The 27,861-nt window shown below is 44.4% G+C and overlaps 2 protein-coding genes across 11 annotated transcripts in view; one reads left to right on the plus strand and one right to left on the minus strand.

Moving 5' to 3' along the window:
* Positions 1-2,438: 2,438 nt before the first annotated feature.
* Positions 2,439-27,621, plus strand: PISD (phosphatidylserine decarboxylase). Of its 8 annotated transcripts, XM_082066393.1 has the most exons (9): positions 9,685-9,743; positions 12,489-12,569; positions 17,756-17,979; positions 19,176-19,341; positions 21,337-21,573; positions 21,718-21,856; positions 22,790-22,936; positions 23,420-23,580; positions 23,912-24,915. In XM_082066393.1, exons 3-9 carry the CDS (start codon positions 17,930-17,932, stop codon positions 24,134-24,136), a joined length of 1,125 nt encoding a protein of 374 aa, XP_081922519.1. In that variant the 5' UTR covers positions 9,685-9,743; positions 12,489-12,569; positions 17,756-17,929; the 3' UTR covers positions 24,137-24,915. The 8 variants fall into 8 exon arrangements, with proteins under 8 accessions (XP_081922522.1, XP_081922517.1, XP_081922520.1 ...); XM_082066396.1 differs by lacking the exons at positions 12,489-12,569; positions 17,756-17,979; positions 19,176-19,341; positions 23,912-24,915 and adding exons at positions 2,439-2,536; positions 5,929-6,023; positions 27,531-27,621 and having other exon boundaries at positions 9,568-9,743; positions 23,420-23,646; XM_082066391.1 differs by lacking the exons at positions 12,489-12,569; positions 17,756-17,979; positions 19,176-19,341 and adding exons at positions 2,439-2,536; positions 5,929-6,023 and having other exon boundaries at positions 9,568-9,743.
* SFI1 (SFI1 centrin binding protein) overlaps positions 23,515-27,861 on the minus strand; it is a 28,383-nt gene continuing 24,036 nt past the window's right edge. The window contains exons 29-31 of one of the 3 annotated variants that reach the window (XM_082066388.1): positions 27,531-27,633; positions 26,868-27,004; positions 23,515-23,607 (exon numbers count right to left, since the gene is read on the minus strand). In XM_082066388.1, the coding sequence (XP_081922514.1) occupies positions 26,897-27,004; positions 27,531-27,633 (211 nt within the window). In that variant the 3' untranslated portion in view covers positions 23,515-23,607; positions 26,868-26,896. Of the gene's footprint in view, positions 23,608-25,058; positions 27,005-27,530; positions 27,634-27,861 lie in introns of those variants that run through there. The other 2 variants (XM_082066389.1, XM_082066387.1) reach the window with 2 other exon arrangements.

Below are 27,861 nucleotides of genomic sequence, written 5' to 3' on the forward strand. Positions count from 1 at the left end.
ATAACTAAAGCTAAGTGAATTGTCCAAGCTACTGATTATATCTCTCTATTGAATATTGAAGGGTCCTTCTTACCTTATTTTTTCACCTGATAATGCTGAGTAACTTTAAACAAGAAGTAATGGTATGCCTCCCTGAAAATTCAGAAGAGAACTGTGACACTGTTGACTTTTCTTGACATTCTTCATTCCATTCTAGCACAGCAATCTCAGCCAACTTGGCTTATCTCCCTGTTTTCTAACACTTAGCCTGAGTATTACCACTTAATTACTCTACAGCAGCCATGATTAGCACCATTATTTCTACAGCAGGGAAAAAACCTCCACATATATATATAAAAGCAGAAGTGTGCATACTGAACTCATCTGATGATGATTAGAATATTGCTAATATAGTTTCATCTTTCCCGTTCAGGAGAGAATTGACTATTCCTAGGGTCCTGGAGAAATAAATTATTTTTCCTAGTTTAATTTTCCTTCTTCATCTTATGAATTTTCTTAGTACTTTCTCTGCTTCGTGTATTTTTGCCAATACTTTTCCCAGATTTTTTTGTTGCCTTATGTACTTCTCCCTAGTGATTCAGTTCTTATTACTCACTTACTTCTTTTGCATCCATGTACATGGATTCCACTGCTTGTCTCTGTGTTTCACAAGTCCCCTCACTAGATCTGCAACATTTGTTGCAGTGTTGTGTTTCCCACTAATCACAGGAGTCACATTTCTCACTACTTCCTGCACTCCCCAAACAAATGTTCTCAAGCCCTAAGATCTCCAGTTTCCCATTTGCTAAGAGAACGATGGTGGTGTTACCCACCCTTTGGTTCAGCTCACCTGCACAGGCCTAGCACAGCTCAGGACCCGTTGGGAAGTTTGCTTTATACCTCAGCGAGTGCAGTTTATATAATCTTTTAATACAACAAATTAACAGATGTTTTAAAAAAACGAATGTAAGAACAAAACACATGATAAAAGTAACTTTAAAATAGATAAAGGTCCACATATTCACTTTTAATTCCAAGGAGAAAGATTAGATCAGGACGGATCATTAACCAGTTCAGTCAGTGTCAGTTAATATACACTATAAACAAGTGTGTTTCATTTAATTACACCTGAACATCTGAATCATCCCTGAATCACTCCTGAGGAAACTTGTCTGCCAGGGCGCAGATTGGGATCAAAGCTAATGGCTCTGCAATGCCTGTAGCAAAGCACCCAACAGGATCAAACCCACCTCCTTTGAGGTTTGACTTCCTGCCAAGCCCACCATTCCTTAGCTCAGGATACACGTACATCCCAACAACTCAGTCAGCTAATATTCTTACTAGTACATGAGGGCTGCATCTGGATCTCTGCTCAAATTCTACATATTTAAATATAAAAGGCTTTCCTGTATATGTCTAAGGTAGTTAAACAGATACTGTGCTGCTGTCTGTGGTGATGTGAAAAAAGCAGAATGACATGAAGATGTTGTGGACTTAATTTAGGCCAAATCAGGAAAACAAACAAACATTAATCACAAATATAAAGTAATCAGGTCGGCTGAGAGGACCATGTCTTAAAGTACTGAGGATGTGGAAACAGCAGCAGGACTCTGGAATTCTTTTCCTATTGATTCACCCTGTGAAACTACTCCCCTACCAGCATCAGAAAATGGTAATTAGCCACTTCACAGTAACATAGCATCTATGTGTCTATCAAAGGATAAAAAATCAGCTCTGTGCTGCGGGGATCCAGGCCCCAGCATAGGAGCAGATATTGGTGCACTGCCCTGCCCGCCATCTCCTGTGCAGAACAGCCCTGTGTCTGTCCCGTGGCGTGTGTGTGTATCCCCAGAAAAGCCCTGCCCTGACACCCCTGGTGCTCCCATGTCTGTGCTCAAGGACTTACCTGCCCCCCCCCCAGCAATGCTGGGAAGCAGCTGAACCCCAAGTGCCTCATGCTCAGCTCCCCAGGCAGCTGTTCTCTCCTCAGACTGTTCCTCCCTCTGGGGAGCAGCTGTGTCCTGGTACCGTACCGTCTTTGTGGAGCAGCCTTGTCCCCGCACCACAAACCCTCAGGGACAACCTTGTTTCCACACCACATCCCCTGGGAAACGGCCCTGTCCCCACATCATGTGTCCCCTCAGGAAGGGCCCTGTCTCCACACCACATCCCCTCAGGGACGGCCCTGTCGCCTCAAAGCACCCCCAGAGAACAGCCCCCGCCACATACAACATCCCTCTTTGGGGAACAGCCTCGGACTCGTGTCTCTATTCCGTATGTTCCCTGAGGAACCATACACATGGCATTCCTGTCAGGTAACGGCTCCCTCCGCACTCAGCCCCAGCCCCTCATCCCCTCCCGGCCGGCCGCGCCATCCCCTCAGCCACGCCGGCCCCGCCCCTCCGCCTGCTGGCCCCGCCCCTCCGCCTGCTGGCCCCGCCCCCCGCCTGTCTCCCGCCCTCACGCGCCGGACGCAGCAGAGGACGCGGCGGCGGCGCAGCGGGAAGATGGCGGCGGCCGTGGCGTGGGGCGGTGTGGCCGTGCTGCGGCGGAGCAGGTACGGGCACGTAAACTCCGCGCTGCCCCGCGGCGACGGGGCTGCGGCTGGGGCTGTCCGGCCCCGGCAGAGCTGGGGACGAAGCGGCAGGCGCTGACAGCCGGCACCCCAGGGGGCGGGGGGCGTGAGGAGGAGCCGGGCGGCGGCCCGGCCTCCCCCGCGCCGGGGGCCGCAGCCGCCCCCTCCCCTCCGGCTGCCGCTTCTCTGACGTTTCCCTGGCGAGGGCAACGTGCCGTTGTTCGTGGTGCCTCAGCCTTGTGCCCTGGGCATGTGCGAGGAGTCTTGGCCTCGTTCTCTAAGCTGGAGAACAAGACGGAGGTTTTACGTTTTCTGAGCAAGAAAAGCGTGTGGTCTTGTATAATTTTAACTCGGTCTCACAGTCTGTAGTTGTCAGTGTGTAAGTGTTTAGTAGAAATGGGTAGTGAGGGGCAGGTGCTGCCCCCACGGTTATGTAACCCCGGGGAGGGCAGATTTGAGAAGCACCTGGTGGGAACCAACAGCCCATTCCAGATGTTCTCTGGTAGCTGCTGCTTTTCACAGCAACAGGTCAGCTTTAAGAATGCTGTTTGTAGGCTACAGTTCAGTGTCCTTACAACACACCGTCCCCTTACTCTGCCTTCACTCTCAGAGCCTGGAGAAAACGCTCGGTGTGGGATTGCCATCTGGCCTCGGTGCTCAGGAAGGGAGTTCGGTCCCTTGTCCCGCGGCAGCTGGAGTCACCGTGGGGTCCCAGCGGTTCCCACGCCAGCAGCCCCGGCTGAGTGGCAGAGGCAGGAGGCCAGCGCCCTCCAGCACGCTTGGACGCATCAAGGTCAGGCTGTCAGGAGCAGGGAAGGCGAGGCTGACAGTGAACTGTTTAGTCTGGGCATCTTTACCTATTTTTAGAGAGATTTCAGAGTAAGGAGGAGACTTGTTTTCCCATGTTGGACGCCAAAACACATTTTCTAAGAGCTTAGGGTCTGCAATTGATTGTTCCATCCCTCCTCTGCGATGACCTGTGCTGAAGTACCAAGTCCCGGTGTGTCCTGCTCTGCCCAGGCCACCTGAACAGCTCCCAAGAAGCCAACACAGATGGTTTTTTTTTGGCTGTGCTTTTTTTTACATGGTTATGTATCAAGACTCATATATGTCTCAAGAATACTAGTGCTTTAGGCTGTAGCTAAGGTTTAATATGTTTTCCCTTGACTTTTAAAAACTCTTCTGGTAAATTTAAGTTCAATGCTAGCTGGATTAGTTTTTTGAATCCCTTAGAAGTAGCCCAGAGGCTCCCAGCTTGCTGATGGGCAAGTACTCCTTTTATCCCAGGTGTTTTAATATGTTGTAAAACAGGCCTTGTAATACCACAAATTAGTGTAGGTCTGGTGTATGACCCATGCGGATCAGCTGACCTCGTTCATTATAAAATTGCATCATGTTGCTATGTAAAACATACAGGTTCTGCAGCAGTGTGGGACGCTTTTTCTGTCTTACTAAGGAAATAATGTCCCGGGAGATGAGGCAGCAGCGTGACATGTTTAGCACCTGGTTACAGGACTCTGTTTTCGGGAGGGACTGTTCTGTCACATTTGGGTTAATTTAGTGGTTTTAATAGAGACCATGAAGCTGAAGGGCAGAGTGAAATATTACTGACACCACCTTATGGGGATAAGTGAAAACTATAGTGATTTGTCCTTGGCTAATATTAAAACACGGTTAGCGAGTGTCTACTTTCTTGACAAGAAATCCAGTATTTGCAGACTCCTTTTCTAAATAGATAATGTGTAGATGTAACTCATTAGACACCTGAAATTAATTCTTAACATTCTTAATAACCACTTCCTGAAATTGAATCACCCTAAATGATGCAGTAGCTTGTAAGCGAATGAAGTAATTCTGTACTTGGTGTGTATCTGATCAAGAGCAGGTGAGGGGCCAGGGGGCCAAATGCAGCTGTCCCAGGTGTGGCATTTGCACGCTGGGAATGGGGAGGCTGCACAGAGACCTGCCAGACCTGGCTCTGCCTGAGCCTGTTGGGTGAGAACACGGGCTGGCTGCCCCGGGGTCCTGCCGTGCCATCCGCGAGTGCTTGTCTAAACCTGCTTATTTACAGACTGCCAACAGGAATAGTTCTTGTGCAGTTGGATGGATCCTTTTCAGAGTCATTAGAAAGATGAAATGGTATATATTAAATACATGAAGAATCCTGGCTGAACCTTTTCTGTGTGTTGGCCAGTTATAAGTCCATTTTATCTGCTTTCAGAGTGGCAGAGCCGCTCACGTTACAGTTCACCAGCGCACAGAGTGGTGAGACAAATTCTAAAGAACTGCTGTGCCTGGCAGCCTTTTTACTTTTCCAGCTATACCAGTTGGTTTAATAAATGATGTTCCTTCTTCACAGAATCCATTACTATTCCTCCTCCCCACCAGCATGGCAAGGAAGGAGATATATGAACCCAATTCAAGTGTCTTGTAAGGTAGTTGCTGTTGTAGGAGGTTCTTAAATGACACACCTGTGTAGCACCTGGTGGAGCTAAACGATCATTACAAAATTTACCACAACATTTGCAAGCAGCGTTTGTTTTGATCAGCACAGCCAAATTCGACTTCACCCATTATAACCACTGCCTTTGGGTGGAAGTAAATGCATTAGCTGTGTTGTTACAGAGGATGGTGATCCTGGTGCTGTGTGCCTGTCCTGTCAGTGGAGGAATCTTGTTTTAAACATTTGTGTTTTCCTCAGCAAAATACAAGCAATTTACTGACCTTAAAAGATTTGTTTGCATGCTGTTGGATAAAATAGGTCTGTTAAACTGGAAGCAGACTTAGAGAGCAGTAACTCTCATCAGTTATCACTTATTTAAAAAAAGAAAAGTAACAAATAGATTACTAAACATGTAGGTCAGGGCAGCCTGTAAAACAAGATGAAACTAGATGATATTAGCTTGCTTTTTTAAAAAGACTCAGTTTGTATTCACAATCACAGATATTTTAGAACTCCAAACAGGCCAAGATATGATACATAATGACAGTGTAACTAGTTGCCCAAAAAGTGCTCTTGCCAAGATAAGCACATTCAGTGCTCAGAAGAATATCACTGTTACAAGAGAATTGAGCTCAAGAGGAACATGTGTCAATATTTGGTAAGAAGAAGAAAATATAAAATAGATGCTACATTAAATAAATATCTGCAGGAGCAGTTGGATTGTCAGGTTTGTTTTTCTGCTTGTTTTTTTCAGAGAAGGAATAGGCCAGAAGGGAATAGGCTCAGTGAGAGCTCTATGACACTTCAAGGAGAATTTCTCTCAGTGTTATTCAGGTTCTGAATATAAGATTATCACTGCATTGAGCTGCTTATGTTTGCATTATTCAACTTTTGTAGTTAAGCAATTGTTTCTTGTTTGCTGTACTTGCAGTTTGCTGACGAGCTATAACTTCCTTATATACGAGCACCTGGGGGTCAGAACTGGAGTCCTGTGGAAGCAGCCGCCTTCCCGGACGTTTTTCAGTGGTAAGTGGTGGCTTGTATCTACCTGGTGTTTTTAGACTCAGGGTTACTCAAAGCTGGGCAAGTTATGGTCACATATTGGTGAATACGAAATTCCTGAGATAAAAGCAGAAATGGGAGTCCAGCAACACAGACCTGTTCAATTCATGGTATTTCCATAGACGTGAGCTTGCAAATCATGCTTTACTCCTTTGGTGGTTTGTATTCCAGACAGTAAAACAAGTGTATTCACCTATTTCATAAGGTATCTTATGAGGGGTTATTAATTGTTTCTCAGCTGTTTTGGAATACTTGGATAGCAGATGTTGTAGCAATAAAAATAAAAAATAGAAATAATTTCCTTTAACAAGAGGAGCATTTTAGACACAGAGCTTCCCTTGCCACAGTTGAAAGCTGCTTCTCTGTTCTTTTAGAAGTGCCATCTGTTCCACAAAGATTTTACAGGTAGGAGGAGCATTCCAGAGATGCAAATCTGGACGGCAGTTTGGATGCTGTGTAGCCAGAGCAGTATTGGCTACAACTGGAAAGGCAGAGTGGATCCCATCTGGGGCAATGTCAGCTCCCCCAGTCACGAATATCTCTGTTGGGGCTTATTAATAAGCCATGCAGTTGTTTATTTTCTAATAACAGGTGCTATAGAGGAAGGAGGACTCTGGAGAAGAGCATATATAATGGAATCTCTTTACCTGTAGCTTTTAAACTTTTCCCAACATCTAATATTTTTTGTAGTGAAGATGATTTCTGTATAGCAAATTAAAACCCATTAACCGTAGGTTCATTTTTCTTCATTAACTTCTGCATGTTACTTAAGTTTTCTGAGGAGTCTACAGTTGAAAAATGACTTTTTAAAAGACACAGTACAATTTAGCAGAGAGATTATTTTGAAATGTGAAACTGTTTTATGTCAGTTTAGTGGTTTTGCATGTCCTGCAACATTTTTAAGTGTTCTGTTGCTCTAGAGTGTTTCTGGCAGGAGAGACATGTTTGTGTCTGTCTCTTGCTGGCCAGTGTCATGAAGGTGATGTGAAAGAGTCTGTGTGGATGGTGGATAAGAGCTCTTTGTGTTAGCCTACTCAGGAATAATGAGCCTGACAGCTAAATGATATCCATTGTCAGCTTGAAAACCAGGGAAATAATGTTAGATGTGAAGTGGCTGTCAGTGAAGGCCAACAGCAGGCTTAATATGGAATGGATAATAAGAAAGCAACAGCACATACCTGGTGGGAATTTGTTGAAAGCTGTTCAGCTGTATTGCCTGCCTTGTAGTCCAGCTCTAGCCAGCTGTTCACTGTGAGATGTCTGAGGAATTCAGAGTTCAGTTTAACAGGCCTGTAAGAAAGAAGAGGTATAAATATCATTTTGTATTCAAATCTGTACTTGTAATTTTAATAAATCAAGAAATCCAAGTAGGTTTACATTAAATGTTTAAGACTATTAAAATGATGCTTGCACTTGCAGTTATTCTAGCTGAGTAATGCTGTGAAGATCAAATATTATTGTTTGTTTTTAATAAATATTTGTTTGTAAACTTGTCACACGTGTTTTCATATATTAGTTTAACAACTGCATACAGTCTTCAGTTTTTGTTTCCTTGCCAGCTGAGTTATTGATCCCATTTTCTGTAACCATTTATTTGGGTTAACTTGCCTGTCCAAATTCTTTGTCTGACATGTCATATGTGGATATTTCATTACTGAAAATATGCTTACATAGATTAATAGAAACACCCTCTCTTTGTTGCCTGGAGATCAAAGATAGTCCTTACAGAATAAAAAATGTAGGATGTGAGTTACAGAAGTGCTGTTGCATTAACGCTGGAGGTGGAGAACAATCAACTCTTCATTTATCCACAAGTTAAATGTTCTGCTGTGGCTTGTGGAACGTCAAATGGTTTGGTCTCTATCACAGAAGAGAAATATTTGTATCAATTAATCAATAGAGGTTCTTGGGTGGAAACAGCCTCTCTTGGACAAACCAGAAAGAGCTGCTCCCGCTGAGGGGCTTTGGTTTGGGAATCTGGAGAAGGAGCAGCTTTGCTCACCCAGAACCAAAGACGTGGTGGGAAGGGAGTTAAAGGCTTTAGGGCTAAAGAGCATCCTTGGTCTCTGTACAGACATTTCTGCTGGAATAGTGATGCCAGGTAGGAAGGTTGTGGAGTCTTTGTAAATTCAAAATAAATAAAAGTCTTTCTTTACAAAGCTTTCTTAAGCTGTTCTAACTGATCCCTGTCCTTTATTGAGCATTGTCCTTTAGGGTAGAATATTTTCTAGAATTTTAACTGTACCTGTAGTTGCTGCTGAGTTTGTTGGGGGTTTTTCCATGGAAAATAAGATTTTTTTTTTCCAGTAAGAATAAAGCTATTTTCATATTATGATGTATTTTAGGACATATAATTCAAACAATGTTTTAAATCACATCTGTAGGAAATAAATAAGCAAAATATTAGTTTGGTAAAACAAAATGTGAGCAAGAATTACTTTTATTTGGCATCTTTTTGCATCATGGTGGATGAAGAATAGCTGAATGCTTCTGATCAGCTCTCCTACTTAGAACTAAAGCTTCCCGGATCATTAAGCAATTATGCTTTGTCTCTGTGCATTGTTTACGGAATTTTTTAGTTGTTAATGTGTCCTTTCATAGTCAAACACTAAGCTTGATGTTGATGGAACAAGATATAATCCATTGTTTTTTGATTCTGGCTCATCCATGTTAATGATTGTTGTGGAAAAGACACCAATCAAGATCTGAGAACTAATTCCTTTGGGCATTTTCTCTGTCCAGTAGTGACTTATGCTCACTGCTGAGAACCTTCAGACTAATACTTCAGTCTAATGCTTACTTAGCCCATTAAGCCTGAACACACTTGTTTTCTCTGAAGGTTTTGCAAGGGACGTACATCCCATGGCTCTGGTTTGCTTGGCGCAGCTGTCCTCTGTCCACGGGTCACACAGCAGGCTTGTGTTGTGCCGCAGCAGCTTGGTAGTTCTCTGTAAGAAACAGACATAATACTAGATGTCATTTTTTTCATGTAGTATCATGTACAGCAGAAATGTGCATATCATCCTGTTTACCCAACCTACACTCCAGCAGGTCATCATTTCCTTCCTGCTTCCCGTTACCTGTACAGCTGGGGGATTCCCAAACTATAATGAAAGCTTTAATGACCGAGAAGCATGAAGCTCCACAGAGTTACAGATTGTTCCCCAGCAACTGAATATTCTGTATAGTAACAACAGAAGATCTCCTAGTTGGAAAGTAGGGTAGTGCTTTCAGGCAACCCATTTTATATATTTTGGGGGAAGAATGTTGGGGGGATGTAGAGGGGGATGAGGTTAAAAGAACAGATGAGCAGCTAGTGCTTGTCGGGGGTGTTTCAGGGACTTGGGAAGCTGCAGTAACTGGAGCACTCAAGAGCATCTATATGTACCTTCCATCATAGATTTCTGATCACATTTTCATCGCCTAGGCTGACATCCCTTGGTGCACATAGTAGCTTTTTCTGTGTAGTTGTTCTTTCTCCTGAAGTCTTTTTTTTTCCCTGTTACAGACAAGAAGAAGTTTCATACTGCTTCAGTAGGACAAGCCTTCCGCCTGCGCCCCTTCCATGTTCTGGTAGCGACCGCTGGGGGATACGCAGGATACAGAAAATATGAGGGTTACAAGTTGGAACAGCTGGAGGAGAGAGGCATAGAGGTGCCTGTGAAACTTGCAAGTGAGTGGAAGGTAAGAAACTTGGGGCAATTTTACTTCTGTCACGCTTGAAGCTCCTTTGCTTTCATTCCAACAAGGGAATGTTTAATTTGTCCTCTACTGCCAATGCATTTTTGACAAATCGTGGAACTAAAGTTTCTGTCACTTGTGGCTGAAGTCAATGTCATGAGACATTAAGAACTGCTGGCGTCTCCTCAATCTTGTAGTGTGGTTGACACTTTATTTTTTTAAATACTTGTGAAATCAGAAGTAGAGAGGGTAGTTAATCAATTGAATAAAGAGATGTTTGGCAGGCATTGAATCATTCAGATGGAAATTGTGTAATCCAGCCTCTTGCCTGAAGCAGGGCCAATACTGAATTCACACCAGGTTACTCAGGGCTTTGTCCACTTGGGTCTTCAAAATTTGCAAGGACAGAGATCCCAGTGGGCAGCTTGTGTCAGTGCTTAATTATTCTCCTAGTGACAAGTATTTTCTTTATATCCAGTTAGAACCTTTCCTGTTGCCATTTATTGCTGTGGTCTCTCCATCTCCCTCATAAAGAGCCTGGTTTACAAGGAAGCTGAGATGGAATTAATACAGAGTTAATAAAAATGTACCTGTTCTCTTTGTGAATATATAGCAAGGCCTTTTTTTGTAGGTAGCACCTAGGTCTCTAATGGCTGTAATTGCTGATCCTGAGGGATTTTTGCCTTTTTCTTCTCGATTCCAAGGAGTTTAGAAATTATTGTGGAATTGTAGTATGTATATCAGATTCACAAGTCAACTATCCATGGCAGCAGTGAAGTAAGAAATATTTCATCACTTCCTGTAACTGCTTTATCTCCTTTGAACTATGAAGTATATTGTACAACTCCGTGTTAGATGAAGCACATGTGGTGTTCTCCCACACAGGCAGGTGAGTGGCTGCTCTGGGGCTGTTTCTGAAGGTAAGGAGTTAAAAATTCCGAGACTGTGTAGGAGATGTTTCAGTGTGACCTTTAGCATCTCCTTTCTTTACATTCCTGAGCAGTCTGTGAGTGGTTTGGCCACATGCCTGTGGGGGACTAGGCTGGAATCCCTAAATTCATTTTCACTGGTGACCCAAATCAGGTGGGATCCAGACAGCGCAGATGCTGGCAGCTTAGGCTCTGATAGCTCCTCAGGAATTGGTCTGTACATCTGTCTTTTGTATATTCTTTTCCTGCTGAAGCTTATTTCAAACAGATTTTATATTCTGATTAAAAAAGAACTGGTAAGTGTCCATGGAGTATTTATTTTAAAAAGCAATGTCAATTCAGTTTTCATACTTGAAAACTTTTTTTTTGTTATTGTTCATACTTTTAGGTATGAAATTGGGTAATTCCCTTATTAAATCTGCTTTCTTTCATTACACTACTATGCTGGTTTCTTATTATTTGATGAAGCTACAAGTATTGCTTTGGATGAAACAGCTCTAAAAGATTGGTTTATTGCAGTGGGGAATCACACAAAGAATTTCAAACATAGACAGGACTCCAAATGCAGCAGAGACTAGTTAGGAGACACTAACAAAGCTTCCTAGTCCTTTCAGATATGCTTAAGTTCTGTTGAATGCTTCTGTGGGTGGCAAAGGAAGCTTGACAGTTGTGAGGAAAAAGCAAAACTGTGTTCATACATTGCAAGAAACATTCCAAACAATGTAGGATTCAAGATAAATAAGAGCTGCATTGTTCCTTTTTATTGGAAAGCGGAGTGTCGTTTTTGCTGGCCTGTCATTTTCTGTTATTCTGCGTTTTGTGTTCCGGGAAGCACACTGAAGAGTGTGGAGAAGAGGGGTGTTTTTAGAGCAGAATAAGCCTTTGCATTGGCAAAAAGTGCAATTGAATGGGCTTTGAAAGAGTGACATAGAACAAGAGAGCGCTGCACATGCCCTCGCTGCCGAGGCTGCTGCCGTGAAGCTCCGATTCGGCAGCGCCAGCCCCGTGTTCCCGTGTTCCCCGCACCCTCTGCCGCCTCCGCGTGTCAGGCAGGTGTGGACGGGTGTGGAACAGGTGATCAGCACCGTGTCGTGCAAGCAGGGAACGTGTCGCTATCGTCATAAAGTGCGTGTAGTTTTTGATGAAATGAAAGAGAGTATGCTCCTTTGTTTTGCTCAAACTTGGTGAAAGAATGGGGGGGCGGGGGGCGAACCTGCTCTAAGTGCCCCTTAAGTTTTTCCACAGGGAAAGACAAAACTATTGTTTCTTTAGCCTAGACCTTTTCTTCCTATAATTTTCTTAAGAGACATTATGTTGCTAATAGCTTGAGCTGATTAATGCCTTAATGTGTCTCCTACTGTGAATACCAGTGAGGATCAGCTTTCATTTAATTAGATGAGGTAAAGCAGAGGACTTGGAGGGAGACAGGTAGATATTTATCTGTTGGATGGAAGCTTATTGTTTCAAATCCTTGCTGTCACAGAACATTTCCTGGCTGGGATCTGCATGCATGGCATCCCGTTCAGATGCTAACCAGAGGCATTCTGCCTCTCCTCAGGATGGAAGAATCACTCAGGGAAACCTTGGCCTAAGAGTGAGTTTGGATGGATGGAGTGACCACAGGAACAATCTAGAGAGGGGAACTTCTTGTAGCTGTGCTTTGCTTCCCTGCTTTGTTCTGTTTTGTCTAAACAAGGCAGTGTTTGGTGGGGTGATGTGCAGCAGGAAGCCAGAGAGGCTGTAAGGGAAGTGAGCTGTAGTGACTTCTGATAATGCAGATGACAGATTAATACACAGTTTCGTCTTGTTCGAACCTCAGGTTATTGCCATGGACCACACACATAAAAGCAGCTTAATACAGTGGGAAAGTGCTTGAGTTTCAGGTCTTGATTCTTCAGAGGTAAGAACAGTCTTTCCAATTGATATTTAAAACTGCTGGTGTTTGTGTAACAGAGGACACTGGATGCTGTTTTGGCAGTACAATGCAGAAGATGCTTTTCTTGGCCCAGAGGAGACAGACATGTAGTATTATGATAAGAGGTGTGTATCAAGTTCAGGAAAGAACTAATAATGGAAAAACCTCTCATTATTTTTTAACTCCAATTTTGGAAGAATGAAACATAATCTGTTGGTTGGTCTCTTATTCTTTGTTCTTGGTCCCATGTTCTGATGGTTGGAGATTTGAGCAAACATGCAATTACAATTAAAAAATGGTTGTGGAGTTGCCCAATGCATGTAACAAAGATGGTCAGGAAACGTTAAAAGGGATTAAATTTTGACAGCCAAAATGTGTGAAGGGTGTGATGGTGTAAATGTTTTTCTCAGCTATTCTGGAAGATCGAATTGTGTAAAAAGAATCCTTTTTTAATCTGACCGGCGAGATTGCTTTTTGTCTAAGTCTGGTCTGCCTTGTACAACCTCCTGAGCATCTTGCTGGGATTATGGAGCAATTTATCTGAGTGTTTCAGAAGCACCTCATGGGGCTGCAGAGCACTTTCTTGCTTCGGCTGGAAACGCGGTGAGAGCGGGGGAGTGCCCGGCACCCGCTGCGGTGCCTCGTTCCCCACACAGCCGCTTTCTCTGCCTTGGCCAGTGGCTCCTTGGGAAACTGAACGGTGCCCAAGGGACCTTCTGGTTCCCCCGGGTGCCCTGGGCAGACCCGTCGTCCCGCCGCGCTGCGGGCCCCCGCCCCGGCTGCTCTCGCCGTGTTCCGGTCCCCGCCGCTCGCTCTTCCTTTTCGGTTCTCCTGCCCTGGCTCCTCCTCCGAAGGGGCCGGGGCCCCGCGGGACGGCAGCGGCTCCGGAGCGCCAGTGGCTGGGAGGCGAGGCGGGGGAGGGTCCCGGCCCCGCGCCGCTTCCTTAAGACCGGGACCGGCCGGCAGCGGCACCGGGAGCGAGCGGCTGTGCTGGCGGGTCCTGCCGGACGGGCCGGGCCGGGCCGTGTAGCCACCGCCGGCAGGTACGGGGGGACCCGCCGGGGAGGGGGTGCGGGGGGGGCCGCCGTCCCCGTGCGCTGCCCGGCCGGACAGGGCGCTCGGCGCGGACCCCGCGGGGGCGGGAGCGCTGCGGCCGGCGCGGTGCTGCGGGTGAAGCCGCTGCTTCGTGTCCCAAAACTGCTTGGCGAGGGCGGCTCCGCACCGGCTCAGCACCGCGGGGCAGCGGCAGCGGGAGGAGGCCGCGCTGGACAGGTAAGGGCGGGCGGGCCCAGGCCATCGATCGCTGCTCTCTGGTTTGCTGGAGCTTTCAGGAGAGATGTTCCAAAGTCTCTCGTGAGGCATCTCGGAGCAGATTTAAACAAAGAAGTATCTTAGGCCTCCGTTATCAGAGATCAGAGTCCGGTTATTAACTCCTCCGTGGCGAGGGCATGTGAGGCTGCCAGAGCTTTGTTTGGCCGCCGGGTCTGGCTGGTTGGGAAGATGGAACTCGGGTTGTGCTTCCCTTAGAGACCCCTTACAGAACAGAGTTTGCCTAACAGGTATCTTAAGCCCAAATATCTTTTAAACCCTGAAACTGAAAATATTACTACAAAGTATTAAAATAACACAGTGTATTTTAGGTGTCATCAATTTTCATGTCACTTTGCAAAAGTAAATAAAACTCTTTTCCTTGTTTCACAGAAGAGATTTTTGAGACTATATAACAGGCTTGTTGTACAGAATTTGGGGTTAAGTTTAAAAAACTACCCAACCTTTTATGACTAAATAAAATACCACTTTTTTTTTCTCTTTCTATTTATAGAATGCAACTAAAGCAGCAATGTAAAATTAGAGGAAAATTATCAAAAGGCTTTTTCATATGCAAAGTAAAGGATGTTGGGAATTGAGGGTGGATAAAGCAGAGCGTGGTACGTTCCATTAGCCAGCACTGGCAACTCTGCGCAAAATGGGCCAGTTGGCCAACGCGTCCCCGGCCAAGCTGGAAGTGAAGGCGCTACTCAAAAATCACGTGGGGCGGCAGCCGCCAGCTCTGGCCTGGGCTTCCCCGCAGCACCCGAGCGAGCTCGGGAGCCCCTGCTGGGGTGGGAGCATCCTGCCTGGCTCTGGAGCAGCGATTACGTGTCTCAGATTAAACACATCCTGCTGGGAAAGGAATGGGACCTTTCGTAAACGGTCACCGAGTACTTCTGCCCTGATTGCAAGGCCTTATTTTTGCTGGCGCTTAAATAGAATACAGCATTTGGATGCGTACAGTGCATTTTTTAAATAGTAGTTCTGTTACCAAATGTAGAAAGTGTAACCAGAGGGCTCTGAGGACTTCGACTAGTGCATTCCAAGCCTAATGATTCATGCTTATGATTTAAAACTCAGACTTCAGGTTTGAAATTCAGTTGCATATTAGTCTTCCTTGCTTTTTCGTTTTTTTTTTTTTAAACTTGAGGGAAGGGCTTGAAGTAATTAAATGGGTTACTGGATTGACGCTTATTTGAGCTGACAGAGCAGAACAGTATTGCATAGCTGGCAGATTAGCAGTTTTCTATTAGATAATAATTCTCCAGGGATTTGTGCCTGCTGATAACTGCTTCTTTGATTTACCCAACGTGGATTCTGTGGGAGTTCAGACAGGTGAGGAAGTTCAGTACTGATATCCAACCTCCTACAAACCCACAATCCTAAGATTCTTGCCCAAGCCGGTAACACAGGCTTTGTGGCACTGCCTGCATCCAAGAAGTCCAGCTATTGAGATGCTGTTTTATGAGCTCCTGTCATGATCACCAGTTCTTGTTCTTTCCCCATGGAAAGCAGGTAAAGTCAGGGTGGATTTTTAGCCTTCTGGCACTGTAGAAACCGTCTGTTGCTTCTGAGGCAGACACAACAGGGATGGCAACTTGCCATAAATGTCAGTGTTTAAGCAGGACTTGGGTATTTGCATCTTGGTGAGTATAACGAGGTCAGCAGAACAGAACTTAAGACAAACATAGGTCTTTTTACTCATCTGAACTCAGGTTTTTTTTGAAGAAGTAGAGAAAAAAAAGGCTTTAATGCCAGTATTTCTCCTTCCTAGGAGAGGAATCTCTCTTGCACCACACTCTGTTTTGAACGGAAGGGTGGTAGTCCCTTCTGTGTTGGGCTGTAGAACATTTCAATGTCCATTCATGTTTAGGGAGCAGGTGAGCTGTTAAACTTGCTCCATGCTTTCACAGAATTGGGCTTCTTCAGTCTAGAACATAATAATTTCTTGAAAACCTCTTGGGGGAGGAGGTTGAATTTCTACTGAGCGAGCTTGTGGGTTTTACCTCCCTTATCCTTAAGAGTACTGAAGAAAATGCAGCTGAGACTTCTGTTTGCTCTGTTGTCTCTCTGCAAAGTCATGCATAGGTGAGGGTCCTGGAAGGAGGAGATGAGATGGGGAGCGCCAGGCAAGCTCCTTTCTCTCCACAGTTTTGTTAAGATGCATGTTCAGTGGGAAAATGATTTGCATCTTGGTCTGCTGAAGGGCCTTTTGAAAGGATGTCGTCAGTATTGCTTGTTTCTATTTGAAGTTTAGCATTTAATGGTGGTAATTTCTAATGTTGCTGGCAAATCAAGAGGAATAGCTCCCCATCGTTGCTTTTCTTGGAATTGTGATGGGATTTGGGTAACTGCTTTCATCACTTTGCTATACAGATGGCTCCATTTTTGTTGTGTGGGAGTTACTTGTGCCAGCCAAAGACTGAATGATATTTAAATAGAAAAATACAAAATGTTGGCACATGGCACAGGGAGGAAGGAGTATGTTTGGAGTGCTTTTGGTTGATTTTAAATTTACCTTATTTCAATTAACTTTTTTTTTTTAATATGCAATTGTTAAAATTCCACTTAAAACAACATACATACAGGTCTTGGAACTTCCCAGGCTATAGAATACCATATAGCAGTTTTCTTCCTGGAAGAAAATACTTTAATGCAGGGACTCCAGAGGTGTTCTGCCAATCAAAATAGACAATTCTTGCTAGAATATTTTCCTTTCAAGGCCTGAGTATGGGATGCCATTCGCTGGTTAATTCTGGCTTTTCCTGCTGGCCCTCCCATTTCTCCTGCCTTACCCCTAACACAGCACAACCCTTTCCCTCACATCAGAGGACCAGTGCTCTTTTTCATCTACTCTATTACATATGCAGCTTTCAGGGTAGTTAGAGCGCTTTGGAAAGAATTAACTTCTTATTTTTTCAACCCAGACTTTAACAGCAAATGTAAGTGAAATGGATGGCTACTGGAGAGTTAGCCCCTAAACTCCTCTGGGTATTTGGTTTTATCTTGAGGTGAGATGTAGCCAGCTGACTTCCACTTTCTAAACCAGCAGCCCAGTTTCAAGCTCCCTTAACGATTGAAATCCAGTCAACAGGAGATGCAGAAAATCTCTGTTGGAGATGTGGTCTGCAGGATCAAAGATGGAAATTTCCCTCTGTGTATATTCAGAATGGCCAGATAGAAATACTGCAGACCTTTGTCTTAACAACACCATGAACACAGCTTCCTTTACTCGTGTTTTGTATTTTATTTCTACTGGACCTAAAAATTGTGACAGTGCTGACAGTCGCATAATGGACACGTTAGCACTTCGTTTACACCCAGTCCTAAAACCGGCTTATTTCACTATGTGTCTGGGTATTTGTAGAATATCCTTTACCTGCTCCCAATGCGAGTCTTTTGAGGTGGAAAGAGACTTCAGGAGATGGATGCTGGTGTCTGGCAAGGGCTGTAAAATAGAAAGACTTTCCTTTGTTGTTTTCTTTCCAAGCCGAACCTTAAGAGCAGGAAAGCAGGAAAGGGTTTTTGGTGCCCAGCAGCCCAGAACTCTTTAAGCAGCAGCTGCTGCACTGCAGAATTGAAGCTGGGAATTCTCTCCTCCTCTTCTCCGCCCCGCTCCTCCTCCCAGCCTCGCGTTCGCCGCTCTGGGCACCGTGCAAGGCCGGCTGGCTGCTCCTGGAGCACGTCGCTGCCCGGCGGCCCCTACTGCAGGGGGGATTTTGGAGAGTTGAGTTTCAATGGCCACCCTGACTAGCGAGAAGCAAGGACTGCGTATACGGACAGCTCGTTTTTGTCTTGTGCGGAGTCGGATTTGTAGCGGGATGTTGAAATATGACACAATGCCTGTTTGTTTGCAATAGCTGCAACCCTCGTAGCAGAGATTCAAGTGGGAAGCAAGAGGGGGAATCCAGAGACAAACCAGCGAGGCAATTAGGAACTGTGACGCCGTGTCCTCTCTCCCGTGCCGGAGCAAACAAAGAAAAGAGAGGTAGAGGAAAAAAGACTGAGCCTTGCAACCAACCGTCACCCTGACGATGTGTCAGTCAAACACCCTGCAGGGACCAGATCTGCACACAGGGAAATGGTGAGATGCTATAAAGCTTTATCTAACCCTCCACCCTCTTGCTACAACCTCCGCAAAGTTAAAATTCATGTCCGGAGGCTGCGTTCAGGGAACGGCGGCAGCAGCAGCTGTGCCGGGGACCAGCACCCACAGCTGGAGAGTCCAGGTCCGGCTGGCTCTGCCGGTGGTACACCAAATAGGAGAACTCGCTTCAGGTACTGTTCCGTATTTTCTGCTTTGCAGGAATGGTGACTGCAGGGAGAAAGCAGGGAGGGAGAGTGGGAGGGTTTCTGGGCAGAGACAGCCATCTGCAAAGCTTTTCTTTGGCCTAATTACTATAAAGCTCCTTATGCATTGAATTGGCAGAGAAGGGCACGCTGCTGTATGACAAGGGGAACGGGGAGGTTTCACTCCTCTCCTTTCTACTCTCCATCACTAGGAGAATGGAAAAATTAGCGAGGGGCTGCTGTGAAACGGGGCCAAGGCAGCGAGGAGCCCGAGGGCTCTGGAGTCAGCTGCCAGGACGCAGCTCTGCGGGGATTGGTCCGGGAGCCACCGCAGTGAGGGGGGGGAGAGCGGGACCCCCCTGCTCTGGCCCGGAGCACCCGCAGGCTGGGGGTGGGAAGGGCGGGACCTGTCCCTTCCTATTCCCATGTCCAGTCCGCCCCACCTCCCGCTGAGAAAACCGGCTTTACTGCTGCTGAGATGGCACTAAATCTCCTCGGGGGTTTTTTGGGGGATTTTTTTTCCCCTTGTGTGGTGATGCACAGATCATTCTGCTTTTTATTTATTAATTCTTGGGTGGAAAGGAATTGTGTTCACTGCAGAAAAGATTCTGAGCCAAAAGCACCATCTTGCATCCCAAAGTGGTGACAGTTGTACCTGTCTGCGTGGTACTTTAATTCTGATCCAAGTTTTGAAAAGGACATGTTGGCAAGAAAATTTCCTTTTAATTTCTCAGCTTCTTTCCATCTTGGAAAGACATAGACACTATTTAATAGTTCATACCTTGTATGACATAATCCAGCAAGAGAGCGAGCTGTGCAGAGCAGCCAGAGCGTACCACTCGCGGTTTGTGTGCACACGTAGCTGTATCCCAGTTGCATCCTGCTTTCAGCAGCATGGGGAGGACGCTCCCCAGCCAGGATTTAAGTCAGGATGCTGGTGGTTCTGACGCTGCGATGGCTGACCCTGATGTTGTGTATGTGATCTTGCAGGTTGCAATTTCCCCAGCTGGCCCTGAGGCGAAGGTTGGGCCAGCTGAGCTGTATGTCTAGGCCTGCTCTGAAACTCCGTTCTTGGCCTCTGACTATTCTCTATTATCTTCTGCCTTTCGGTGCTCTTAAACCCTTGACCAGAGTGGGATGGAGGCCTATGAGCAGGGTAAGTGTCAGCAGGTGTCTCTTGCGCTTCGTGTACGTTGGCTCTTTTATACCAGCAACTGCGTGGAAAATCCTTAGTACAGAACAGGTGATTATCACTGGTGTGAAAGCAGAGATGCAATTCACGTTTCCCTTTGGGTTTTGCTGTTCATAGTTGTGTTGACTAATCGTTTCACAGACAAGTGCTTTTTTTTTTTCAGTAGCAGAGCAATTCTTTGTCCCCTAAGAGTCAGGGCTCTACCCAAGAGAATCAACAGAAGCATTTGAATTAGTTCAGTCACTGCAAAGTATCAGGGCTGGGATAAGGCAGACCAAACCTCTTCACAAGTTCCCTTTCCTGGCCACATTGGAATGGTCTCTTGCTTTTTGTCATTTTTGCACAGAGAGGGTTTGTTCTGAAAGTTCTTTGAGCGTTTGTAATCCAGCCTGTCCACACGATATGCAAATCTCCGCTCTGATGCGGAGCGCGGGGTGCAGGATGCCTTGCACATGATTGTTCTCCCCACACATTATGCAATTGCAGAATGTAACAACCACACAAATATTTAAAATGAAAACACAACAAAATTGCCATTCTTAAGACTGTTTCATTGAACTGTTCTGTTTGACCCCATCAACCTGAAAACCAGGCTCTTTTGAAGAGGGGGGGATACTAGGAAATATCGCTTTTGACATTTTTTGTGATTTCACAGTTGTATCAGCATATTCTCCTTGTTTCTGGAAAACTGAGCAAAATTGATTTTAGAAATCAATGCTGTATAAGGCATGTCAAATAGCAAAACATTTTTGCTCCAGTACTTCAGCTTACATAACCTAAGTACTGTTGTTTTAGAAGTTTTTAGCTGAAGATTACATTGGTGTTTTCTTTCTGAAATATCACTGTATTTTAATGTGATGCAGGACAGTGATTTGTGAGTGAAAGCTTAATCTGCTGTGTTTGATAGGCTGGGCGGGCTCTCAGCCAGTGTGTTCTTCTGTTTGTGTTTATGGCTGTATTTAGCAAGACTTAATTGTGAAGGATATAATTAATATTGAGAATAAATGACTCCATAACTTTAAATGTTAAATGTAGCTGAGCAGGTCATGGGTTATTTTGCAAAACTGGTTTCAGAAGGTTCAGTTCCCTTGGTCCACACACACCCACACCCTGATTACATCATGGTCACACCACCTTTTTGGCTGCTGCTACTTACCACAAACCCCAGAAGAGTCCCCTGCTGAATTACTGACAGGAAGACACAGTCATCTGTCCATTTATATCAACAGCATGTATCTCTTACCAATATGGCTTCATTTGGTTTTGTTGCTCTGAAAACTTAGGCTTTGGTGTCAGTCCAAAGGTATATTTCTACAGGAATAAAGGCACTTTATACTTTTGCAATTAGCAACTTGTATTGTTGTGAGAGGAGGAGTAAGGCCGGTGTAAATTTATACTGCTGTAGCTTTATCCACAGTGGTATGTTTCTTTAATTGTACTAGTATGATTAGAGCAGGGTACTACTGGGATGTGGACAGCACCCTCATTAGTAGATGCATCTGAGAAGCAGGTCATCAAACACCAAGAAATTATTTTTTCAGTCAATTTTCATTTGGTTATTCACAAAAATGAATATATTGTTTATGTTAAACATTTCTGGTGAGTGTTCTAGTAGTATATGTGCAATGTCTTGTTTATTCTGTAAGCCTCACACTGGGGTAGTTTCCAGTAACCTGAATGTGGAGCTTCAGCCTGCAGGCGAGCAGAGATTCTGACTTCAGTGTAAGGTTGTATTAAGTTCCATCCTGTCCCTCATCTGCTCTCATCAGAATGGAGGGAGGATGAAGTGCAATGTTGATGTTTTCCTGACTTAAAGGCTACTCTGTGTGCTGTAACCCCCTGAATTCAAGGGAGCAGTTGGCAGGAAGAGTTTCATCCTTTCTCTGTTATGGGGAGAAGCAAGAGAAAAGCCATCAGCGGGCAGAGCTGAACGCCATGCTGCCATTTTTCTGCCTTTAGGTTGCTCTGTACAAATCGGTACCGACTCGCCTGCTCTCGCGAGCATGGGGTCGCCTGAACCAGGTGGAGCTGCCCACGTGGCTGCGGAAGCCCGTTTACAGCCTGTACATCTGGACGTTCGGCGTGAACATGAAGGAGGCGGCTGTTGAAGATCTGCACCACTACAGAAACCTCAGCGAGTTCTTCCGCAGGAAGCTGAAACCGCAAGCGCGGCCGGTCTGCTGCGTGCACAGTGTGGTGAGTAGAAGGAAGTGAAGATCTGACGCTACATGACCAGCTTCCCCTCACCCCGCAGGGGAACGTGTCTGCTTTCTGTGGCGATGGGAGGATGAGGAATGCATTAATTCCTAAGGAGTGCCATTCTTTTTCTCTTCACTGTAGATTAGTCCTTCTGATGGAAAGATCCTTAATTTTGGACAGGTGAAAAACTGTGAAGTAGAGCAAGTAAAAGGGGTTACGTATTCTCTGGAATCTTTCTTGGGACCTCGAATCAGCAGAGAGGAGCTGCGCTTTAGCCAGGGTGAGTTCTGCATCAGTTCTGCGTTTATTCTGCTCTTTCAGTGTTCTCAGAGATCACAAGAAAAGAAGATTACTTTTTTTTTTTTTTTTTCCCTCTATTTCTCACATTGTCAGGAAGAAAAGGTCTGTTTTTTGTTTTATTTGGGAATAAACACATCACTATTCTAGTTCTTCTCTTTCTCACCAATGGCTTTATACTGTCTTGTCTGGCTCATTCTGATTATCTGAATTTAATTTCTTGGTTCCTTTTTATATGGTTATATTGACAGTTATAATTGACTGTGAGATCTGCCAGTATAGCGAGGCTGTAGCACTCCTGCTGTCAGACTGAGCTGTACCTAAGCACCTGGTTAGCAAAAATTAATGTAAGCTGCTTCCTAACAAGATTGATGCGCAAGCACTGTACTTGTAATGATGTGTTACATGGCTCTGCTGCACCTCCAGCCCCTCTCCAAGGCCATGAGTTTAAATGGAGCCAACACATCTTGCTAAACTGGCCAGGGGACTGGAGAGACCAAGTTCTGCAAACAGATGCATTTGTGCTCATGTTGAAAATAACCCTATTGTGATTTGATAAAGCTAGGGACTCTTCACAAATTCTGTTCTTAAAAGAGTTGCTTTGAGAAAAATCCTGTTCTTGAAAAGGTAGCTTTAAGAATAATTCCATTTCACTTGATATCAATTTCTGCTGTTCTGTTTAGGGAAGGGGAAGCTCCAAAACTTAAGGATTTTGTTGTAAAGGGAAAATAACACTTTGAAATATTGGATTCCTGGACGACATCTGTCTCCTTGTAGTCCAAAAAATACACAAGACTGCATTTAGCCCTCTGCTATTAGTGCTGGTTCTAATGCAGACTGCTCAGCTATGGTAGATGACTGCGTGAACAACAGCTTTAACTCCTTTCTTTGCTTTCTTTGGGTTTTTTTTTTGCAGCCCCACCTCGTAACTCTTTTCAGCAACAACTAGTGACCAAGGAGGGGAATGAGCTCTATCACTGTGTGATCTACCTTGCACCGGGGGATTATCACTGCTTCCACTCCCCCACCGACTGGAGGGTGTCACACCGCCGCCACTTCCCAGGTACGCTTCTGTTCCTAGAACACAAACGCAGAGCAGCTATGGAGGGAAGCACCGATGTGAACCACTGCTGAGTGAGACATGCCACTTGTGCAGTCTCATGCTACATAATGGGAGAAAAACAATAGCTACCTACTTGGTTTTCAGCCACAGCCTCAGTAACCACTTCTGTGCATTTACCAAAGAGAACTGGAAAGGGCTGCTCTCATGCGCTTGATAGTTAACCAGTGAAACCTGTTCCTAAGCTGTAAGAAGTTTATTTACCTTCCTTTTAGTAGCCTGTAGCCTTTTCTGAGACTGATCTTATGTGCTTAATAGGTTTCTTTCAATTCTGTCCATCAGGGCTGAGCCTAGGGACTGGCTCTGCCTTTGTCGTTAGCCTGATCTCTCTTTAGGGTCTATCAGATGACAATTAACCATTCAGATGGCATCACAGTACTGCTACAAAACAGACAACTTAGCTTGAACATTTTCTGACAATTGCAGGCTCTCTGATGTCTGTGAATCCCGGAGTTGCTCGTTGGATCAAGGAACTGTTCTGCCACAATGAACGGGTTGTCCTTACAGGGGACTGGAAACACGGGTTTTTCTCTTTAACAGCTGTTGGAGCAACAAATGTGGGCTCTATCCGCATCTACTTCGACCAGGTGAGGAACGCAATAGTTGGCGGCTTTCTGGTTTTGGGTGGTTGAGGTTGGTACAGTAAAATAAAAGAAAACGACAAAAAAAAATTAAAACTCTTATTACTCCAAAATTACAGTATTTCACTATTGATGTTCCACAGTGACTTAGATGTTCTAAGACTGGCATAAAGGGAATTGTCTCTAGTACAGCCTATTTTCCTTAATACTCCTGTTGCACTTCTGAATTCTAAGTATGTTCCTGCATTGAAAATGGCTGGATATCCACAGTCTGCAGCTGTGCTAATGAATACAGGGTACTGAAATCCTCAAGTAACAGTTTCTTCCTTCTGTTCAGGACTTGCACACCAACAGTCCATGTTACTCTAAAGGTTCCTACAATGACTTCAGCTTCATATCTAACAACAACAAGGAGGGGATCCCCATGAGGAAAGGAGAGCATTTAGGGGAATTTAACTTGGGCTCTACAATTGTACTAATCTTTGAGGCACCCAAGGACTTCAAATTCCAACTCAAAGCTGGACAGAAAATCCGCTTTGGAGAAGCACTGGGCTCTCTATAGAAACTCTCTCAGCAAGAAGCTTTTCTACACAAAGGAACTCTGGTCACACCACCGAGTGGATCACTTAACAAGTGTGTATCACTCAGCAGGACCTGGGTGAGGAAAGCAGATGATGTCATTGCTGTGTTCAACTTGAGAATATTTGGCCTACATTTACACGCTGCTGAATGCAGAAAGGGAATTGAATGACCATATAGATACATATATATGTATCAGGGTACAGCTGCCTTTAAAGATGTTGACCATGGAGGTTTCTGTCCCACCCTGTGCCTGTAGGTCTTTCATGTTCTCCCCTCCATGTGCCACAGGACAATTATGTTCTTAGAGCCTGTAAGTCCCTTTTAAGCTTTCCTGGGCTGTGGGGGTGCGGTGGGGAAGGTGGAGGGAGAGATTTGCTGTGTTTAAAGGGACACTGACAGGCAGAGTCAGACCTTGAGTAAAGAATGTGTTCTCATATTTATTTTATTCTAAGACACTCTGCTGAAGTTCTTGTATAAAGGCAGCCTGTGAAGGCATAGAGCACCAGTTAAATTGGCTAGCATGGCTTCACAGGCCAAACTAAGCAAAATGTACAACAGATTGAATCAGTGCAATAAATTAATCTTCCAGGTTTTATACTGTTAGACAATTCTAATTCTTTTACCTGACATTGTCCCTTTAAAAATGGAGTTTGCACTGTATTTTAAACCTGAAAACTGTGTCTACATTCCATACCATGAAACTGATCATCTTGGGATTTCCTTTAAAAAAAAAAAAAAAATACAAAGTTTTGTCCTATTCCCAATTCATAGTTTTATTTTGTTATTCCAGGCCTTAAAGATTTTGTTTGTATGAGAGGCAGTTACTTCACTTCTCAGATTAAGGGTTGGAAGACACAGAGGATGTTTTTCTTGTGTGACACAATGAGATTGCAGCCAAAATATGTTTTTACTTTCTATCTATTTTTGTTGTTGCTTTGTCACTAAATTCTTGAAGAATGAATTCCTCTGTTTACAGAAGGGTTTCAGTTACTTCAGGACCAATTTTTATTGCATGGAGTGAAATGCTCTTACACACTGAATATAAAAATATTAGAGATCTTTGAAGCAATCCCAAGTTGCCCCTCAGGTGCCAACCTGTAGTGGACTGGCAACAATGTCATCTTATCCAAAATATAAAAAACCTGCACACCTGCTCCAACTTCTGCCCTCATACTCAATGCTAGGAATGTGCTGAGGGCTGAAAGCTCGATGCTGAAGCTTCATCCTACAGCAAAACTTCAAGAAAAGTTAAAAATCTAACACCTTGAATGTGGCACTATATGGCACTGACAGAAACCGCTGCCAAAGTGAAGAGGAGGAATTGAGTTTTAAAGCAATGTATGGGTTGTTTTTAGAGAATGAGCTGTTTCAAGTCCAGGAACTCCAACATTTAGAACTGACTTTGCTGTCCAGAGCTTGTTGGGGTGGACATGCTTGTGAACCCTGCCTTTCTGCTCTCTGAAAGATTTCTCATTACTTTCTTGCTTGAGCCTTGGGTGTTTTTTCTGCTGCTTCAAGGAGATGATATGCTTCGACCAGCTCTGATTTCCTAAAGAAAAACTTACTTTCTTTGTATGCACTGCAGAAAATAGAATATAATTTTGTTGTACAAATGTCCAGTTTGCCAAGTCCTGTATGCTTAGCTTGTCATCAGGAAGGACAGGATGATAAACTGCCTGTAAGCCATGTAGCTCAGCCATGACTCGGGTGATAGTGGCTGTTCAGGTGACAAGCAGGAGAAAATTCATTTGGCTCTGAGAGTCAGTATTTCCTCACTTTACACAGTTTAAAAGCTTGAAGTGGCTCTCAGCCACCTGTCTTGTTAAGCTTCTTGGCATTAGCAAGTTTAGTCCTGCAGCAGTATATTGCCATACACAGGTTATAGAAATGTGCACTTTTTTAAACCATTGGGAAAAACAGCAAAGGCAAACATCAACCCCAAGAGGATGAAGCTATGACCGGCCTTTTGGTTAAACTTCAACATCATGTTAACAGTAGAAAGCAAAATTGTTCCAGTGGATGAAAGACAACTGAATCTTTTCCCACTTTTCCACTGGGGCCTATGGCATCCAGACATGGCCAAAGCAACTTGAAGCTTTAATTTCCTCCTCCTCAACATCATCCTCACGGTATCTGAAGGTTACTGTTGGCCTAGTGAAGGAGGATGGGTTACCTGATGTTGGCTTTATCAGAAATCTTAAGGAGGACAAGAGGATTCAGCATGTGAGTGGCTGGTTTTGTGATGGTCTCAATACTGTGCAGAGCGCGCTGATTAACCAACGCGACTCGTTATGCAGTGGTCAGCAACACACCCTGGAAGTGAGAGCAAAGTTCCTAGAGGGTACTGATAATGCTGTGAATTTCTCCTGCATGGAGAATCCATTTAATTCTTCAACTGTATCAGTAGCATGGTATTTTTGTATGTCAAAGTGTATGACTTACTGACATTAACTCATTTAATGGCAAACATTTTGAAATAAAGAGTCTTATCAGTGTTGCTTATCTTTCTGAAATGTCAGGGTAACCTAAAGTAGGTATTGCAAATGCAGCATGAGGTTATGTTTAGCTCCTGTTTGGTTTTTAATCAGCTGTATTAACAAAATAAAACAAGCAAAATCTGTAATTTATAAAATAAAAATGCCATACATAGACTAAGAGAATGTATACATCTCTTCCATCCTCTCGTGGTATGAAAGGGCAAAAAATCCTACCCGTGAGCTGGAAAACTGGTTCAGATGCATTATATATCCAGAGCAATCTGGATATCACGCAGACGGGCAAGCAGGTTCTGCACATGTTGTCTATCTTTTGGCTGTGCTTTGGTGAGAGTGTTGATCCTCACCTGCAACTGAAAGTGAAGACGAATGCATAAGCTGCTTGTACAGCAAGACAGCATTTAGTTTTTCTGACAGAAGAAGAATGAACAAGCTCTAGCAGCCCTTATATTATCCCACATAAGAGCCATTAAGTGACAGGATCATGTCACTCACTGGCGAGCTTTAGCAGTAACAGTGCGGTACGCACACATGTAGGAACCTGGAGACTGAGCAATGCCCATGCAGTTGGTCTAGCGTAGCTACATTGTCCTGAGAAATGACAGAAGAAAATTTGAGATTAAATCTACTAAAGCCTGCCATGTAGCTTGGAAATAGCCTTAGAAAGGTCTATCACAGCTGAAGTTAAATTTCTGAACAAAGAGGAAGGTATATCTATGCAGCAGTCTGTTCTGCTCCACAGCCCGTTTCTGATTACAAGTTTCCCTTCTCTTGGCATTTTAATAACACCTTGCTGTACAATTCCTCACAACTACCATCAGGCTAAGTGCATAGCACAGTGATAATCACTCAAGTAACTTCAATTTGTTATTTACGCACCTGATCCAATTCTTCCTGAACTCCTTGCACACTGTCTTCATCCTCTGCTTGTGTGCTCGTTTCTAGCCACTTCTGTAGAATCTGTGCCTGCTGCTGACAGGACCTGATAAAATGGATTAGAAGGGTTCTTATCCCAATTAGGAGCTCAACACTCTAAGCCAACTTAGAGCTGCAATTGATACTTGCAATAAGACCCAATATTTTGTCTCAAACCAGTGAACAATAAAAAGTCTTTAAAAAAAATGCTGGAAAACAGAGAAATCTCTCTGAAAGCTGTTGCCTCCATTCCTGGGTCCTAGCTCCTGACTTCTTCCTTTCCTGACAGTTGAAT

This window comes from Streptopelia decaocto (genome assembly GCF_964273445.1).
Source record: "Streptopelia decaocto genome assembly, chromosome: 15".
In the NCBI taxonomy this organism is placed as follows: Eukaryota; Metazoa; Chordata; class Aves; order Columbiformes; family Columbidae; genus Streptopelia; species Streptopelia decaocto.